Source organism: Aythya fuligula, chromosome 17 (assembly GCF_009819795.1).
Source record: "Aythya fuligula isolate bAytFul2 chromosome 17, bAytFul2.pri, whole genome shotgun sequence".
Lineage (NCBI taxonomy): Eukaryota > Metazoa > Chordata > Aves > Anseriformes > Anatidae > Aythya > Aythya fuligula.
Genome location: NC_045575.1, coordinates 7,667,347 through 7,685,121, shown reverse-complemented (window position 1 = coordinate 7,685,121; position 17,775 = coordinate 7,667,347). Strand labels below are relative to the sequence as shown.

Genomic DNA, 17,775 nt, shown 5'->3' with positions numbered 1-17,775 from the left:
GGGGGCATTGGTGTTTTTTCTCAAAGTTAATGTGACTAATAAATGACTAATTTTTATGGTAAAAAAATCTGTTCCTTTAGGAATGGAATAAAATCAGTGAAGCAGATAACTTTCTATGCAGAAAGTAGTTTATAATACAAACGAAATAACAGAATTTAGTATTTGGAAGTATTGAGGCGTCAGCATTGTGGCAAAAACAAGTATTTCCAAGGTCATCAGCGGTATCTGCCCAACTTATGTTGGATATCCTTTAAGTTATTTGGACTGTAAAATTATCGGCGCAAAGAACATGTCTTCCATATGTATATTCCTTATAAAATATGCTGCCCTGTAGTAAGAGCAATGATTGTGCTCTAATTGCCATAAATTGCTAAACCAATGCTTCTGCTTTTGATGACTATCTCAGCACTTCAGCTGTCAGCTCCACAGAATGTGTTTACTCACTTTTCTGTTGATTCATTAATTCTGAACTTGTGGAGCTGCCGTTCTGGTAAATGCCATTGTTTCTGCCCGTTGAGAGCCATTGAGCCCTGAGTGAGAAATCTTTCTCATCGTTTCAACGTATGTTTCCCAGGCTTCAGCTAGCTCTGCCTTCTTTACCCAGAATCCTGTCTAAGCAACCAGTTTCCATTTCTGAAATTTTTGTATTGCATTTTTATCATATTATCTTATATCTGGAAAAAAAATGGTATTTGAGCATATGCTGTTGTGTTTCCCTGGCAATTGCCTGTCCAGCATTTACACAACTGCACAGGTTAATTGAGAGTCTTTTTGCCATTTCATGTAATAACAGTAATTTTGATGGGCAAGCCCTGATGTCATTATAAAGGTTAAAATAGTCATTTGGATTTTTTTTTAAATCCTGTTTTCGCCTGCAGCTGTCCAGTGGATTGCATCATTCCCTGTAATATCCAGATCCACCTATGGTGAAGATTCATGCAGTTTTGACCCCTGACTTGGTTGTTATGTCTCATACATCTTAAAAACCTCATTGTAACTAGCACAAAACACAGCAGTCCTCTTGATTTTAGTAGCAGATTCAATGTGTCACCTATTGCTTTGCTCTCTGCAGTGGTTCTCCATTTGCTGGCCTATTCAGGGCAGTGTCACCGTAGTTCTATTCAAAAGCCTCGATGGGTTCAGCCTAGGCTATCTAAGAGGTTTCTTTCTTATCTTGACCTCCTATGATAGTGTGGTTTAACTGGAGCAATGGCAGCCTGAGAAAATTAGGAAGCCAGTGAGTGCTGGAAGGGGTCACAGAATTTATAGTTAAACTAAGGAATCTCACTTCCTCAAGTTAATATGGTAAGATTTTGGGGGTATAGAATATGAATTTATCTCTAACAGGTCATTGTTAAATCAATTCTGTGTCAACACACTCAGACTTCCCTCTACTCTATAAAAGCAATGATTTTATTTCCATTTCAGACTGAGAAAGGTAGGGAAAAAATTGGTACCCATGCCTTGCAAGTATTTAAATTATCATGCTGGGTGCTCCAGGATAACCATTCTTAATGCACCACTTTTGGTTAAGAATGTGCAATTCAGGGGGTTTTCTGTGTTATATTTTGTTGTTATGGTAACCTATGAAACATTTGACTTTTAAGTAAACTCCTTTCCAAAAGATAGTTACCTTCCAAAAAGCTCCCATCTTTCTTGGGTTCGGTTAACATGTCCACAGAAGCAGCTCTTAAGTTACAGAAGGAGAATCCAGTCATTAACCAAAGGTGAACTTCAACCAAATCTGTCAACTGGTAATTTTATCCTTCCTTAGAAATGTTTTATTGAAACATGTTTGCAGATTTTGCTGTCTGTACTCACCAACTTTTCCTATTTAATGACTTCAAAAGTTTTTTTTTCTTTTTTTTTTTCTTTTTAATAATTCAGAAGACTGTTTAATTTGACAGAACTTTCCAAAAATATTTTGGATTTTATACAAAATAAAAAAATATTTTGAATTTTTATACAATCTGTATAATCTGTCAATATTAATAATAATATTGCTAACCACCTCTTGTTGTCTGAAAACCAGAAATCGTATCAGCTGTTTAATCTGAAATGAAAAATTTGTCTAATAGAGGTTATCTGAGAGATTGTCAGAAGATTCTGTTGCAATCTGATATATATATACATATATATTTATATATTTTTATATATAAGAGTCATTCATTTTAAGAACTGTTTTGTAACTGTATTCCAAGAAGTCTTGAAATTGGAATGGTGTATTTGGTCTTGCATTGGGAAGCTAAATATATGAGAAAAAAGGAATGAAGGTCTTGTACAAATGAGGACTTCAGAAAGTGTTGAAGATTAATAGCAGAAGACAGCCTAAAATCAAACAGGCAGTAACCTAAATCTCCTGTAATAATTCTGCAATTCATCCTAAACCCCAAATTGTCGTTGAGTATGCTAACAGTTAAACGTTCTGATGTTTCCTTTATCTGTTTGCCTTCAGAAAAAATGTGTTGACTTGTCTCTCTAAGTGGAGATCACTTTCATGTCAGCTTGAAGATGACTTTTATTAACAGAACTGTATGTGCCTTGAGAGAACAGAGAAGATGTTAAGATACTGTTACATAGATGGCTTAGAACTAATATAAAGTCTTTGTTCAAGTGGCCTTAGACAAAACATCCTTAAATTATGTCCGTTAGACCTGCTATTTTCTCTTTTTCTTCCATAACACTGTACTGAAATAGGCCTCTTAAAACACGAGAGAGTAATGTCTAACCTACTTAAAAAGGCTGTGCAGATGCTTCTCCCCAGCAAGTATATATAGATCACCTCGTAGATCAAGAGAAGACACACTTTTATTCTTTAGAAGTGTTTTGTATTTCCTGTAAATTTCCTATTTCATTTAAGTCTCTCACTGTCCCAGGGGAAATGTGCTCTCTTCTCTGAATTCACACGAAAATATTTTGAAAGGAGGGAAGGACCTAATTAAGGCAATATTCCTTGAACTACTCAGAAATACCCACTAGTGCAGGGAAAACAAACAAACCAGGCCTCCCCTTCCCCACCAAAACCTAACCAAACGAATCCCCCTTTTTTTCCAGAAGAGACATTTTATCCAATCTTGACGATAAACTGGTTAAAGTACTGCATTGTGGTTTTGGTTTAACTTAGCAACCTACAACACCCCCTTTTCCTCTGAAAGTCATTCTTTGGAACAGATGGAAGAGGGTTACATCCTTCCACAAGTAGGGAGGTATCTAGGCAAGCAACTGGCTTTTTTTAAAGCATGCAGTTCCTTCCAAGATACTTTAAATGGTAAACAGAACATATACGTTCATTTGAAACAAATCAAAGGAAGAAAGAGGTCTTTATACAGTTTGTAACAGTAGAAGCATCAGGTCTACTGTCTTTTTTGACTAATAGTTTTGCCTTCCTTTTGGGTAAGCCTGAAAGAAAGGCAAATTTTTCACCTTGTCAGATGTGATGGTGTGGTTTTAGCATTTAGTTCTTTTAGGCTTATCTTGACCTCTGCTGAAGGATTCTTCCTTTTAAAGAAGGAACTGATAAGCACATCTATCCATTTGCATTCATTCTTGTTCCAAAAATACAATAACTGTGTGAGTCCTGTGATTCTAAGCAAGAAATAATAATGGATTATTAGAGATTGGCTAGAGATTGTGTCACCATGTGACCCTCATTGAGAACCAAATTGATATCCATATTAGCTTGCTTTTACAAGACTCCTCTGTTTATTCTGTAGGCATTTTGGACATCAGGTGGAGGACTTCTTAGTCTTAGGAATAACGGACTAAGAAGAAGCTACCAAGTAATCAGACAGAATGGACCTAGCATTTTTTCCCATAAACATATTCCCTCTGATTCCTAAGTGGGTTTTCTCCAGTGTCCTGAAACTTCGGAAGAAGCTCTGAATCTTGATTTCAATCACTGTTGACGGTTCAGAATGACTTAACATCTTGAGGTGTTTTTTTTTTTTTTGCTTCTCCCCTTTTTTTAATGACTGTTCTATTTTTTTTTTCGTTAGTCACTACTGTTTCTTGATAAAAGTATTGTAACAAGGTTATACTGCAAAGTTGCAGTTTATGGACTGTCAGTCATAGAATTTCAGTGAATGTAAAATAGAGAGCAAATGCATTTTCAATATTTTTCAAAATAGTGTTCAAAATTCCTCTTATTTGTGCCCATCTATTAAACATTACAAGAAACCGTAGTGTAAAATTCTGTGCTCTTTAAATGAGATACCCACCAGCCCCAAGGGTTTAGTCTGCCTCACATTCAGTTTTTCATTTTTGCATCCATTGTTCCCCTATTGAATCTATTTTATCTTTTTATCTGCGTGCTGATCATAGGCATATTTAAATTGTATATTTTTATGCATGTAATTTGGCTAGGTATTCTTATTCTTGGTAAGAAGAAAGACTTTCTTTTTAATTGTAATGGCTTGAAGATGACTCTTTAGTGCTCCTTAGCTACCTTCTGGTGAGAAGGAAGACACTAGATCTCTCTTTATAAGTTGAAGTTAACTGTCAGAATCTGAGGAGTATATAACAGGGATGTTATACCATTATAAAAACATGGCTATATTGGTTTTTGCTACCTCTTTAAGAAAGATTCTAGATTTCCCCAAATGAAGGGAATAGTTTGCTGTTTTCTCAATTACGTTGCTTCATCAACTCAATCTGTCTTCAAAGACAACACTAAAAACCTCATGTCAACCCCTTCCTCTGAGAGGATGTGCAAAGTTCTTTAAACAGAGGTGCTAAACTAAAAAATATTAATTCCTGTAATTATCCTCCTCTGCTATGAATTAACTGTAACTTTGGGCTTATATCTGCATTAAAGATGATATACTTATGAATTGTGTTATGTTGCTTCCATCTTTTTAATAAAGAGCATATGAAAGAGTAGCTTGATGTTGTCCTGACATTAAGTGAATTTAAAAAAAAGATCCTAGTAAACAATCTATGTTCCAAAAATATGTTTACAATACATAGATGTTAGTATTATACTGGATCTAAATACACATTGTAACCAATAAAATAGCAGAACTTAATAAATGCATGATATTGACAGAAAATCTAAATGTTCTGGGGCCAGTAAGTAAAAGTGCTTACTGCTGAACCTTTTAAATTTGTATATTTTCCCCCATTTATCTCATTCTGATGTGCTTGGAACTACTGTACGTGAGCAGCATCCTATCGGCTTCATGGAATTCCTTCTCTCGTCCCTGCTCGGCGGCAGCGTCAGAATGGCTCCTCGGGGAGCTGCTAACGAAGCATGCGTGTGCAGTTGTGATTTGGCAGTTTACAGAGACGGATTTTTTTGGCTATTAATACTGGTCTGGTGGGTAGTTTAAGCATAGGTTTGTCTAGAGAATTAAGAGTTAAAAAGCAGGCTGTGAAAGGCTTTGGCAACCTAGAGGGAGCTAGCAAGCTCCAGCCGTGACTCATTCTGCCTGTGTCAGTCAGATAAGCATCAGCATCTGTCACGAATGCAGGCAGGTAGGGTTAAACTCAGAGCATGCAGAGAGTGAGGAGCAGGGAGCCTGCACTGCAGGGGTTGTAATGTTTGTTCCCGGTTCTTCAATTCTCATCAGCCCTTCAGCTACAGGAGATCTATACTGGATCCATGGTAACGGTTTTAGCACACTACACTTCCATCAGCTTGTGACAATGGGCTGTGTTCTAGTTACGGACTGAAGAGCTGTCTCCTTCATAGAGCAAAAAAAGAGATTAGTGGATTTGCAGTGAGTGAGGACCTGAGTGATGAAATAAAAAGAAAAAAAAGAAAATGTGATTTAGTGAGGTAGGAATTGCACAGCAGGCTTTTGCATTCATTCCTTTCACACACGTAGCCAAGCCAGCAGGTAGCTGGGGTGCTGCACATCAATGAGAATTACTTGTCCTTTTGTTCCCTTGGTTAATTAAACTGAGGTAAATGTTAGAAAATCAGCTGAAATCCAGCAGCTGCTTAGCAAGTTAAATTGTACCAATTTAGAAACTGTAGTAGAAAATACATTGTAATTCCAGCTATATATACCTCTCTTCTGAGCTGATTGTATCAGAGCCAGACTGCAGTGGTGTCCCAACAAGAGTTCCAGATCTTTAGCAAGCTCTTCTGGATAAATAAAATCTTGCTGATATTTCTTCTCTTCTTAAAGACTAATCAGATTTCGGTAGCTGTAATTTATTAAAAGCTTCCAGGAGAAAGACTAGTTTACTGCTGCTTAGAAGCCCATGCTGGGGAGATTCTTGGCATATTAAAGGGTAGATATTATCCCTTATCTAACTAGCAAAAGCTCAGGCTACGTTCTCATATAGAGTCTTCATTAAATGGATAGGCTGGAGACATTTTCTAGATGAATCGGAATTGAATGACTTCTAGCTATATTGCAGTAATGATTTCATTAGCCTGGTGTTTTGATTTGATTCAGTGTATGTTTGGGAAAACAAAATGAAAAAAAAATCCACAAGAAAATACCAACCTGAAGTCCCAAACCTAAAACCCAGCTTAATAAGTGTAGAAGATACTCTGCCTGCAGAGTGGAAGCCATGTTGGTAGCGGAAGGGTTAATCTCTTGTTGCTGTAATACGATTTGAGAGCAGCAGCTCAGTCTGCTTGTGTTAGCAAGATTAAAAGCAGGAGCTGCAGTGCCATTGCGAGCACTGAATGAGTGGGACTGTTGCAGAGTGAACTGTAGCTGAATTTTGTCTTTTCTCCTTGCTTTTTTCACCAGCTCCTCCCCCCTTCGTTCCTACTCTCAAGTCTGATGATGACACCTCAAATTTTGATGAACCAGAGAAGAATTCGCGGGTTTTATCCTCTGCGCGCCAGTTGAACCCGGCAGGTTTCTCGGGTGAAGATTTGCCATTTGTGGGGTTTTCATTCATCAAGGCATTGGGAGCCCTCAGATCAGAGTAAGTAGGAAATTATTGCTTAGGTGCATATGACCACTGGAAAAATACGAAGGCTTGTTACAGTGAGGATGTTGTGTGTGGGGGGGAAAAAAGCTGTTTTAACTGGCCTGCGCTGTGCTTTAGGGAAGGTGCCAGATTCTGGCTTTATCTGTTGCTGCTGTGTGTTGTGCATGTCGTTCCGTTCTGTGATTATTTCTGGGGTGAGGGAAAGGGAAAGGAATTGAAGGATTGATTCTAGAACAGTTATTGTTAAAATTGTTTTTCAAATACTTTGAATTAGTTGCTGCTATTAACCAGGGAGCAGTAGGTGATTGCATTACTGGTATTGCAGATCTCTGAAAGAAGGAAAATACCTAAAGAGTTTGAAGATGGAAAAGCGGGGAGGGCATTTTATTGGGTCAGAAAGTGGGCACCTCAGTGCTGGGGATATGTAAGGCTGAATCAGTGATACACAGAAATGGAGCTCCCCTGATCTGGGAATGTGCGGTGGTGGGTCAGGGAACAAGAGCTCCACGGCAGCTGACTGTGTTGAGTTAAATATGAAGATTGGATAGAGCTGCACTGTGTGTTAAGAGACTGTAGATTCGGGTGAAGCATGCAGGGTTTATATTTGTGGAAAGGGGTAAAGATGCAGAAGAAAAGGTTTTCAATCAAAAGAAAATGTGATTTCATAGAGAATAGAGTCAGGAAAAAGAAGAATATAAATAGTGTGATATAAACCATTTGGTGTGGCGGGTGGTTAGTTCCTGATGATAGAGCTATTGAAAAAGTATTAGTGCAGTATGTTAAGTTGAGAAGTCCTTCCCTCAGTACCGAGAGGCCTCTCAGGGATGCGATGTCTTTAGCTGGGTTAGTGACTCGATGCACTAAGGCGCTGTGCTGTGTTTTCGTGTTAACCATCGTTCGTTGCTGCTAGTTAGTTCCCATAAGGGACTTTGTTGTTGATCTGTCTTAACTGAGTTTTCATTTTCCTATCGTATTGGTTGTGATAGTTGCTTCTAGGGGAAGTGTGCAACCAAATCTGGTGACACTGTTGACATCTTTGATCTTGCCCACACCGTGAATCAAGGTTATATGATGGTTATGCCAGTAATAAAATGGGAGTCTTTGGCTGTCCCTCTTCAGTAGAGTTGCTTTTACGATAAATGAGGAAGGAAGGGAGAGGATGTAGCAACCAAAAAAGTATTGTTTTGGTGAAATGATCTAATATTGTCAGCAGAATTAGGAAAATTGAATGTTGTATCTGTGATACCTAGGGTTAAAATCTACGGTGATTTACAAGTGAAATAACTTATGGTGTTATCTTTTCTGCCTGGGGTTCTGCAATCCATCTATCAAGGCTAGACCATTCATGTATCAGTCAGAAGAGGCTCAATGAACACACATGTATGGTAAAAACGTGTATGTAACGGGGTCCAGGACTGCAACTGGAGAGGAGCCCGAGGTAAAGTCTCATGAACAGTGGTGTAACTGTGCTGGAGGTTGAAGGCTGAAAACTAAAAGAGGAGTAGCAAATTGACTGATACGTTTTCTTAGGGGACCTAGTACCGAAGATGCATATTGGAGTTATATTTGGATTTTGGCAATAGATAGAAGGGCTACAGCAAAAGAATATTGAGATTAATGTGTTCTGGCGAAATTATGACTGAAGTCAAATTTCTTCTTCGTGTGGCCTGGTCTTTCCTGAGCTAAAATTAATGTACTTAATTTCCTCCAAAATGACTTTGATAGGAGTAGATCTTAGTGGTTTCTTTTTCTTTTTTTTTTTAAATACAATCTTGATAAATTTGTTTTTATGTCAAAAGGTGTAAATACTTCGATGTTCTAAGAACGCGATTTAAGTGTGGCAAAGAATATACATAGACTTGCATATGTCTGTATTTAAATAATGCAGTGACTAGTTTATTCTCAGTATCGCTGCAACCCTGGGAGGTAAAGATAACTTCATACTTAGAAGATATTGTTTGGGTATGTGTTTTACTGAGGAAATTACAGTATTGTTTCTGTCCACACTATCATGAAAATCACATTCTTGATGGGGAACAAAGCAGTAAATGGAGGTCAGGCTTATCTGTTGTGAATCCTGGGATGCTTTCTCTGCAAAGTCCTAAGTCATCAAGTTTATCTGTGCACATCTTTTCTTTTTAAAACCTTTCCTTGAAAAGTCTATCCCTTATGGTTGCTAAGTGATGCAGATCTGTTTTCCTGTGTCTGCAGCATGACAACTAATGCCTCTAGTGCTGCTCACAGTTAGGCCAGGCAACTGCAGGGTGTCGTTAACAAGGTCCTTGAAACTTTCCTTGCTCATAATTTAAAACCTGTGAAGCCAAGTTTTGGGTTAAACCCTGTTCATTGGATAGTAAGAAGCTGCAGTAGAGGTAGGAATTTCAATTCCTTTTGGGAAAGGACAGTTCAAAAAACCGGACAGAAGCATAAAACGTTCTCATTTCCCATAATCTTCTTTCTCCTAACCACTTAGTGTTAGAAGGGTTCACCTTAAGTCACTTAGACCTATTGACAGAAATGACATAGTCACCGTGTAGTTTAGAAGGGTCTACCGAATGATAATATTTGGTGTGTTGTCCCATACCAAGAGTTCTAGGAAGAATTTGTGGCCCTATGACAAATGTGAGAGCAAACAGAAGAGCAAAAGGCACAACAATAATGGGTCATAGGAAGCAATCAAGGGAAATCATGATTTTCCAACACCTTACAGAAACTTTGTAGTTCCTAAAGGGGGCTACAGGAAAGCTGGGGAGGGGCTCTTTGTCAGGGAGTGCAGTGATTGGACAAGGGGGAATGGCTTTAAACTGAGGCACTGGCACAGGCTGCCCAGAGAAGCTGTGGATGCCCCATCCCTGGAGGTGCCCAAGGCTCCCTTGGATGGGGCTTTGGGCAACCTGGTGTGGTGGGAGGTGTCCCTGCCCATGGCCGGGGTTGGAGTAACATGATCTTCAAGGTCCCTTCTAACCCAAACCATTCTATGAAAACAAGGGCATAGCTTATGCCATAAGTTCCTGTTCTAGTGGAGCGTTGGTTAAATAAATCTCCAGTATGATTCTAAGTGGGATCAGTCTGCAGGGGATCTATCCAACTAACTCCTCCCATCATGGCCTCAGAATTCTTGATCTGGGAGAGAAATACTTGTCTGGCTGCTGGTTTGGCTGCGAGCATGTGACTGTGACAAGATAACAGGCAACTGAGAGTTTAATTCCATTAAAAGCTGGCCCCACCTCATTTCCTGTCCCTAACTGTAGCTGATCTCCAGCACTTAGAACAAGTGAGAAAAACCATTAGATGCTAGAGTTATGCATCAGGTGGTGAAAGAAAATTATTCTTGTCCCCTGCAGGTGACTAGCAGAAGCCCTAAGGCATATAAAAAATAGGACTAACCAAATATACAATAATAAAACTCTAACAAAAAGTAGTTTATGATGTAAAATTTTGCCTTTCTCTCTTGTCTCTTATGTGGAGTAAAGAACTGAAGGGCCCTGACTACTTATGATACAAAAATTAGGTTAATACCAGAACTCAGAGATATTAATAGGCACAGCCAGAAGTGGGACTAGTACCCCAGCTCAGTTGCTGATAAGGGTTTTTACTTTTCAAAATTATCTTTCAGCACAGAATAAATATAATCTTAATATTTCTTGTAAGTGGTCTGTAAGGCTACGGTAGATGGCCCAGATCTTTTCTGTAGAATCATAAGAAGTGGCATTTTTCAAGATTTTAAAAATTATTTAAGATTTGAAGTGGATTCATGATCATCGTTACCAGATACTGAGAGTTAAAATGAGGCCATTTCTCCAAAAGGAAAGATCACTGATTTCATCCAACAGTTTGTAGGTTCTGGTAAACTCTTTCACCAAAGATAGATTAGAGAGGAAACAGAGGACGAGCAAACCGAAAATATGCTTTGCTTCAGCTTGCTCTATTCACAGATTGATGGTATCACTGTTTGGTTTTGGTTGTTTTTTTTAGGCCTGAGCAAGCATTTACGAGGGGGCGGAAGGTACAGATGAGTATAATGCTAAAAAGAATAGAGCATGAGGGATGGGGGATGAGATTATAGGCATGCTGTGTGGGGGCCAGGATTAGGACAGATGGTGTCAATCATTGTGAGCAGGAAGAAGCACAGGTGAGCTGGTTGCTTGAGAGGGGCATAAAAGAACAAAGGAAGGTAAGAGGTAAGATGTACAGGAGAGGCTCAAGAGAGTTCCATGCCCCAGAATCATCCTATAGCTTTTCCCATACCGATGTTTTTCTCCTCAGCCATGTTAAGACTGGAGGCGCTTTTACACAACTAGCACCATTTCTGATAGCTCTGATGGTTGAGGCTGTTGCTGATCTAGCTGTGAAATCGCTAGATAATCAGCTGTAAGTTAACTTGTTTTTTTAGACGTGTGGGCAGTGCTTCCTTTGAAAGTAAATTGGCACAGCCAGCGCTATCAGCACTTGGTACTATAGACTTTTTTTTTTTTCTTCCATCTTCTATTGCAATGTTCTTGTTGATGTATGCTGGTTACCTTTTGTTAATCTATTTTTCACACTTCGGAGGAAACAGCAGAAACTGCTCTGTTGTGCTAAAATAATTGATCCAGATGTAGCAGTTAATTAAATGAAATACTCTGAGACGGTACCAACCTAGATGATAGCTTTCCAACATGGCTTTTGATGTTGGACTTTGCGTTTAATTTTGAAGTTGCTGCTGACTGAGGAAGAACGTAAGTGCCCCAGCAAGGTGGGCATTTTCCACCTTGTCATGCTGTGTTGAGAGCTTATATCACCATGACAAGGCTTATTAATTTAATCACTCTTCCATTTCTCTTGATTTCCTCTCTCTGTCCCCTTTCTGATACTTTGAAGATTATGTGGATGTTCATGAAGTCGTTCCAATGTAATTTGTACAAAGAAAAGTATTACTGGGGAAGGCTATCTCTGAAAAGCAGCGTGTCCAATGCTAACTGAAATCAGCTGCTCTTGGGGGTAAGATATACTAGTTTCCATGGCAGGAAAACGGTTGTGTTACTAGGATGTGTATTTTTAAGGGAATTTCTTCCCCTCTTTAGACAGGAGTGACAAGGAAAGACTGTAGTCCTAGTCTGTATCCTTCTCCTTCCTTCCTGACACCAGCCCTGAGGAGCAGCTCCCTCTAGAGTCACCTCATGAAATTCAAACTTCGGTCAGCGCGATTCTGCTGCGTGCCATCCTGTCCCAAAGCCATCCCTTGCGACTGAGCATCGTGTCTTTGCTGAGCGAGCTCTGGGTCTTCTTGTCTGAATCTGTCCCGGTACTTCCTGGGCTGCAGTGCACATTGGGGCTTTATGCTGGCTGGTTAGAAGATATTTTTGAAATGCAAAATGGTGCCTGCACTATTATGTTTTGATTGCTTTAATAACAAATAAAATAAATAAGGGAAAATAACAAATAAAATGGGCCCCTTTGGGAAGGTAAAATAGAAACAACAAATAAAATCAGTTTTGTGAATACTGACTAGAGTTTTCTTAGGTAATCTCTCAGATTTGAAAAAAAATAAAAAGGTGGTGCCTGGTGTTGAAACTATGATTCTTTGAAAACAAAGTTTGCTTTAGCCAGTACAGTTCAGGCCTGTAAAGCTAACTTTTAGTTATCAAAAGATTTCCAGACTTGTCTCAATATACATTTGCAGCTATTTACATATATTTGATTTACATTTTAAAGCAGATTCCTTAGTGTCTTTTTTAGTTAATGTGAGCTTTAATTTGTATTTTTAGACTGCTTTTATCAACTATTCATTTTTAGCCTTGTTTGTACACCCAGCTGTTAAGGGTTTTAATATGCAACTTTCTCAGATGGTTGCCTTTTCTCTGTAGGAGTATAGACACGCTTTATAAATTGATTTTTAAATATGATAATCTGACAGATCGGACTGATTGCACCAGGTCTAAAGGAATGCTTTACTAAAGCTTTCACTTCTAACTTTTGTTTTTTACTAAGTCCTGACCGTATCAGTCCTGACATGCAGGACTTTTTCTTTTAAGTTTTTCCACACTAGGTTTCTGAAGAAATGATTAAGATTAGAACTTTCAAGGCACCGTTGGCGCATTTTGATGTATTTGTTTGCTAATATCAAAGCTGTGTTTCCTATTGACAACTTAAGGTGGTGGTAGTGAAGATCTATTTTTGATACATACATGTTGGTTTGCCATTTTCATAAAAATCAATTTTTTTGTGACTATGCTGCATATATATTTGGATTTAGGAACGGATTTTTTCTCAGAAAATGGTGGTGATGGAATCAAACTTTCCTTGGTGTTAAGAAGAGACTGCTGCTGTGTGTGGGTGTGTGGCTATATGCAGAGAGCTGCTCAAAGCTCATTTTTCTCCGTGGGGATAACTGGCTGCATACCAAACTATGGCCAGGAGAAGCAGAAAGCAATGTGTGGGCAGACTGTATGATCTTTTATTAGCACCTTCATTGTACTTCTGTGTTTTTACACATTAGTTAACGCTGGTTCCATCATTAACTGCTTCAGTATCTAGTTTGAATCACTTTATGCGAGGCAAAATATGATTTTTGAAGTTATGTTTTGATGTGTGTACTTTCTTTTTCTTTTTTTTTTTTGCTAAAATGTACATATTTAAGACTGCAAATCATTAAATATGTTCCACAACATTGAGGGGCTTCCTTTCCTTTTCTAGAATGAATTTAGACTAACAGAAAGGGTCATCTTCCTAAATGTAGATAGGAAGCTTAAGAAAGTGTAAATATTTTTCCCTGTTTTCTGGAGTCAACTTGTTTTGAGCAAGTTGTGTCTCATGGGAAAAAAGAAAAACAAACAAACAAACAAACAAGACTTACGTGGAACTCTGAAGTTCTGCAGTGTGACTAATCATTGATATTGACTGAGTTCATAGGGATAATATGAATTAGGTTGGGAAAGTTTTACTTCTATTTTGAGTTGTGGAAGGTAATTAAGGATATGAAATTCTCCTTATGGTGCAGATTGTGACACAAAATTTCTAGGGCTCTCATATTTTAATTATAGTTTTAAAATTCTGTTTAACAATGATGTACAAAAAATTAGCACTACTCTGAAAACGTTATCCTTCCAAAATGGTTAAATTGACCATAAAGCTTTTTCTGTTACACTTACGAATCTGTACAAGAGTTATGCAAAAATGTGGCTCTGATTTATTGTTTAGTGCTCTAACATAAGTCACTGATGGAAAATATTAATATTTAACTAAAGTATGCATGGATTATTTAATAATGATATAGTATCATCAGGTTTTATGGTATATTTGATCTGAAATGACAGCTGTTAGCATGTGGTTGCTGCACCATTCTTCTAACTGTTGTGTAAGTGTCCGATGACTTTACCAAGGCTGCATAGATGCAGATTTCTTCACCTTTTGCCTATATTCATGTGCTGTTTGGCTTTGCTCTTTTAGATCTGTTTTTTCAAGTGTGGACTCTCCAGTCAAGGTCAGCTCCATGGAAAAGAAACTTCTTCTCAAGAGCAAAGAACTCCAAGACGCACAGGACAAGTGTCACAAGGTATTTATTTATGCAGTTGACCGTCTCCATTGCTCAAGGAATCTGCAACCACTGTATGTCCAGGGATCTGTCAGATGCTGCTGATCATCCAGATTCGTGGTGGGCAAAGTGCTTTTCCTTCAGTGAGGTGGCTTCCTGTCCAATACGAAGGGAGATGAATTTAGGCCATGCTGTTGCTCTAGATCCTTTTATCTTAACAAGAAGAGGCTCTGGATTTTAAACAGTCCATTTCTCAGCGTGACACAGACGACTGCTGCTTCCTGCAGGCCGTGCCTCCTCTTCATCATATGCACAATTACAGCAGCACTGTTCTGAGGTTCTCTCTTCCTAACTCATCAGCTTCTGCTTATATAACTGCTGTCACGTCACTGGTTACGGTGAACATCTTGTAACAGTTGCTGTGCTCCAATAAAGGGAACCTGGTGGAGTCTTTTGAAACTCACTGCTTGTTTGAGACTTTTATGAGAGTTCAATTACTTTTCTCCTTGCTCTGTTCTGGATTTGACCGTTTGCTCCTGACAAGGAGATGGGGGGAAACCATCTCCTGGTCCAGCATGGATTTGGGATAAGGTTAAAGTGACCCATCTCTGCAAGTCAGGTGAAAAATGATTGTGGCTTCTTTGCTAACTGGGGTTCGAAGAATGACTGAATATGAACAAGCAGCTTGAATGAATGGGGTGACTTAGACTTACTACTTGTCCTTAAGAAGAACTGTGCATTCCTGGAGCAGAGACAATGGTATTGGAATTTAAACGCCTTTTGGAGAAATATAGCTTAGAGGTCTCTTGGAGACAAATTCCTGACAAACAGAGCTCTGAAAGTAGCAGTTAACAAAGCTTTTGGAGACCCCTTTATAACCTCTTGATATTTATTGCAGATGGAGCAGGAAATGACGCGGTTGCACCGGAGAGTGTCAGAGGTGGAGGCTGTACTTAGCCAAAAGGAGGTGGAACTGAAAGCCTCTGAGACCCAGCGATCCCTCCTGGAGCAGGACCTGGCCACATATATCACAGAATGCAGTGTGAGCCCTTATATCAGTCCTTTCCCCTCTGAAGGCCTGAAATCTGGTGGTCTTTGTCTTTCTCTTCCATCATGGTTTCAGCAGGGTGCATGATGGAGAGAAGATAAGCAAGAGGCTCTCTGTTGAAAATGGAGCGCTAAATTGTTTGCAGAGGCTTGTTTGATAATTTTATTCAAACTGTTTCATGCTTATTTGCTTAAAATGTACAGGAATAACTAATGTTCTGGTCTTGCTGAAAATATCTGTGTTTTTTTTTTGTCTAGCTGTGCTAGAGCATACTTGGGTTTGGCTTCTTACAGGTTTCTTAGCCAGAAGAGGATGGGGCCTAATCACTACCTAGACAGACGTCTTCAAGGGCAAATAAGATGATTAGGAAATGAAGGTGTTGCCTCAAGCCGTGGTATTCTGAGTACAGACAGATCGAGTTCCTCAGCATAACGTCAGGGATGATGCTAGGACAGCTGCTATTTTTCAGATACAATATAAAAATGAGGCTTTAAAACCATGTCTTCAAATATCATTTGGCACTTTTCATAGGAGTGGGAATGTCTGCCCAGTTGTCCTGGCATGATTCCAGGGAGGGTATTTTCATTCCATTTAATAGTCTTTGTATTTTAAGTTGGATTTATTAGTCTGTTTCCTCAATCCTAGCAAGAACAAAAATCCAGATAATGCACTGTTTCAGAGAATTGAGAAGCATTTCTGATGGGCTTGTTTGTTGGGAAGCATGTCTTAAAACTGGGTTGAGTGACTTTCCTATGCCAAATAAGTAAATAAATAAAACTAAGTTTATGTCTTTCTGGTGAAGATTAATCCACAGTTGTTAGGAGGACTACTGGTCTGTTGAAATTTGCAGGTAAAGTATGTGGTGAGATATTGAAGCAATTCTGTCCTTTGTGAAAGTTTAACGATGATTTAAAGGATTTAACTCACTTAACAGTAACAAGAAAAATGGACAAGGTTGTTAGTAACATGAAGATGAATTGTATCTAGGTTGTGAATTAATAGTTCTGGATAAAAGATGGATAAATGCTGTCAATAATAGATGCCTTTTATGATCTCTGTTTGGTTTCTGTCTCTAAACTGATGTGAGGAAGTAGAGATTTGAACTAAGATTTCAGTGTAGTAAACGCTGTTTATAAAACGGGCTGCTTCTATCCAGATAAAAGACACGCTGGCCACGATTTTTTTATGGTTCCATCATTGCTGCCTTTTTTTAACGCTTCTCTATGGTCAAAGAGGAATTTTCATAGTTAAAAGTCTTTATTATACAGCCATCTGAAAAAAAATACTGTATTTTGAACATTTCACTTTCTGCAGAGCTTAAAGCGAAGCCTGGAACAGGCACGGATGGAGGTGTCTCAGGAAGATGATAAGGCACTACAGCTACTTCATGATATCAGAGAGCAGAGCCGAAAACTGCAAGAGATCAAAGAACAGGTATACCTGCTTCTTTGGGGAGCAGAGTGGCTATCTACAAATATGCACTCTTGGCACATTCTAGCTCTGTTGTCAGGATTGCATTGAATGTTGGTGGACTGCAATGATTCCCAGTCTATGTGTTTTAAACAAAATGGGAAGCTACTTAAGAAAGCACACACTCTAAACCTCCAGTTTTTCTCTTCCTGAACCTGAAGGTACTTTGTAAAGGCAGTTCAGGAGAAAGCTGAAATGCTTTACTAGTATGCTGCATTAGAAATGAACTGTCAGCTTTAAATGGTCAAGCTGTATAGATTTCAAAACAATAGATTTCATAAATCGTAACCTTGGAAAGCACTGAACTAGCTTTGAATTTTTTTCCTTATCCGGCCATTTAAAATGCTTAATTAGTAGTCTTTCAAAATAGCATCTGTGGTGTCTAACTGTGCCTTTCATAACTCTATTCATTTGCAAAGGTGTTCATAATTTTATCCCACCAGAAGAAGGGTGAAAATTCATTAATCCGTAGTGTTGTTCATAAAGAAGAAAATGTCAAAATTAAATGAAAATATGGTGACAGACGTGGACACTTTTAGGATTAAAAATAATCTACAAGACAGAACCCATTCAGTTTTGTGAATTAACACATTATATTAAGAAAACGAAATTGAAATTTGCTATGGAGTTCAAACAATTCTTGCAATTATCTGCTGGGTTTCATCTTCAAAGCGCTTTACAAATGTTAACAGAATAATTTCATAGGGTTTGAGACAAGGAAGCCCAGAAACCTTGGTAATAATTCTCCAGATAGGAGCAACACTTATGTAAAAAGTAATGAAATGCAAAAACAACCCGCTGGATGGAGCAGGCCTCCAAAGACTTCTACAGCATTCTTCTGGATGGTTGT

At 38.6% G+C, this 17,775-nt stretch overlaps 1 protein-coding gene across 8 annotated transcripts in view; it reads left to right on the top strand.

The window, feature by feature from the left end:
- The window catches only part of CIT (citron rho-interacting serine/threonine kinase), a 72,996-nt gene that overhangs the window by 8,530 nt on the left and 46,691 nt on the right, over nt 1–17,775 (top strand). For 7 of the 8 annotated variants that reach the window (XM_032199346.1, XM_032199345.1, XM_032199344.1 and 4 more), the window contains exons 9-12: nt 6,708–6,888; nt 14,323–14,428; nt 15,306–15,449; nt 16,770–16,889. In XM_032199346.1, coding sequence (XP_032055237.1) covers nt 6,708–6,888; nt 14,323–14,428; nt 15,306–15,449; nt 16,770–16,889 — 551 coding nt within the window. Of the gene's footprint in view, nt 1–6,218; nt 6,238–6,707; nt 6,889–14,322; nt 14,429–15,305; nt 15,450–16,769; nt 16,890–17,775 lie in introns of those variants that run through there. The other variant, XM_032199347.1, reaches the window with a different exon arrangement.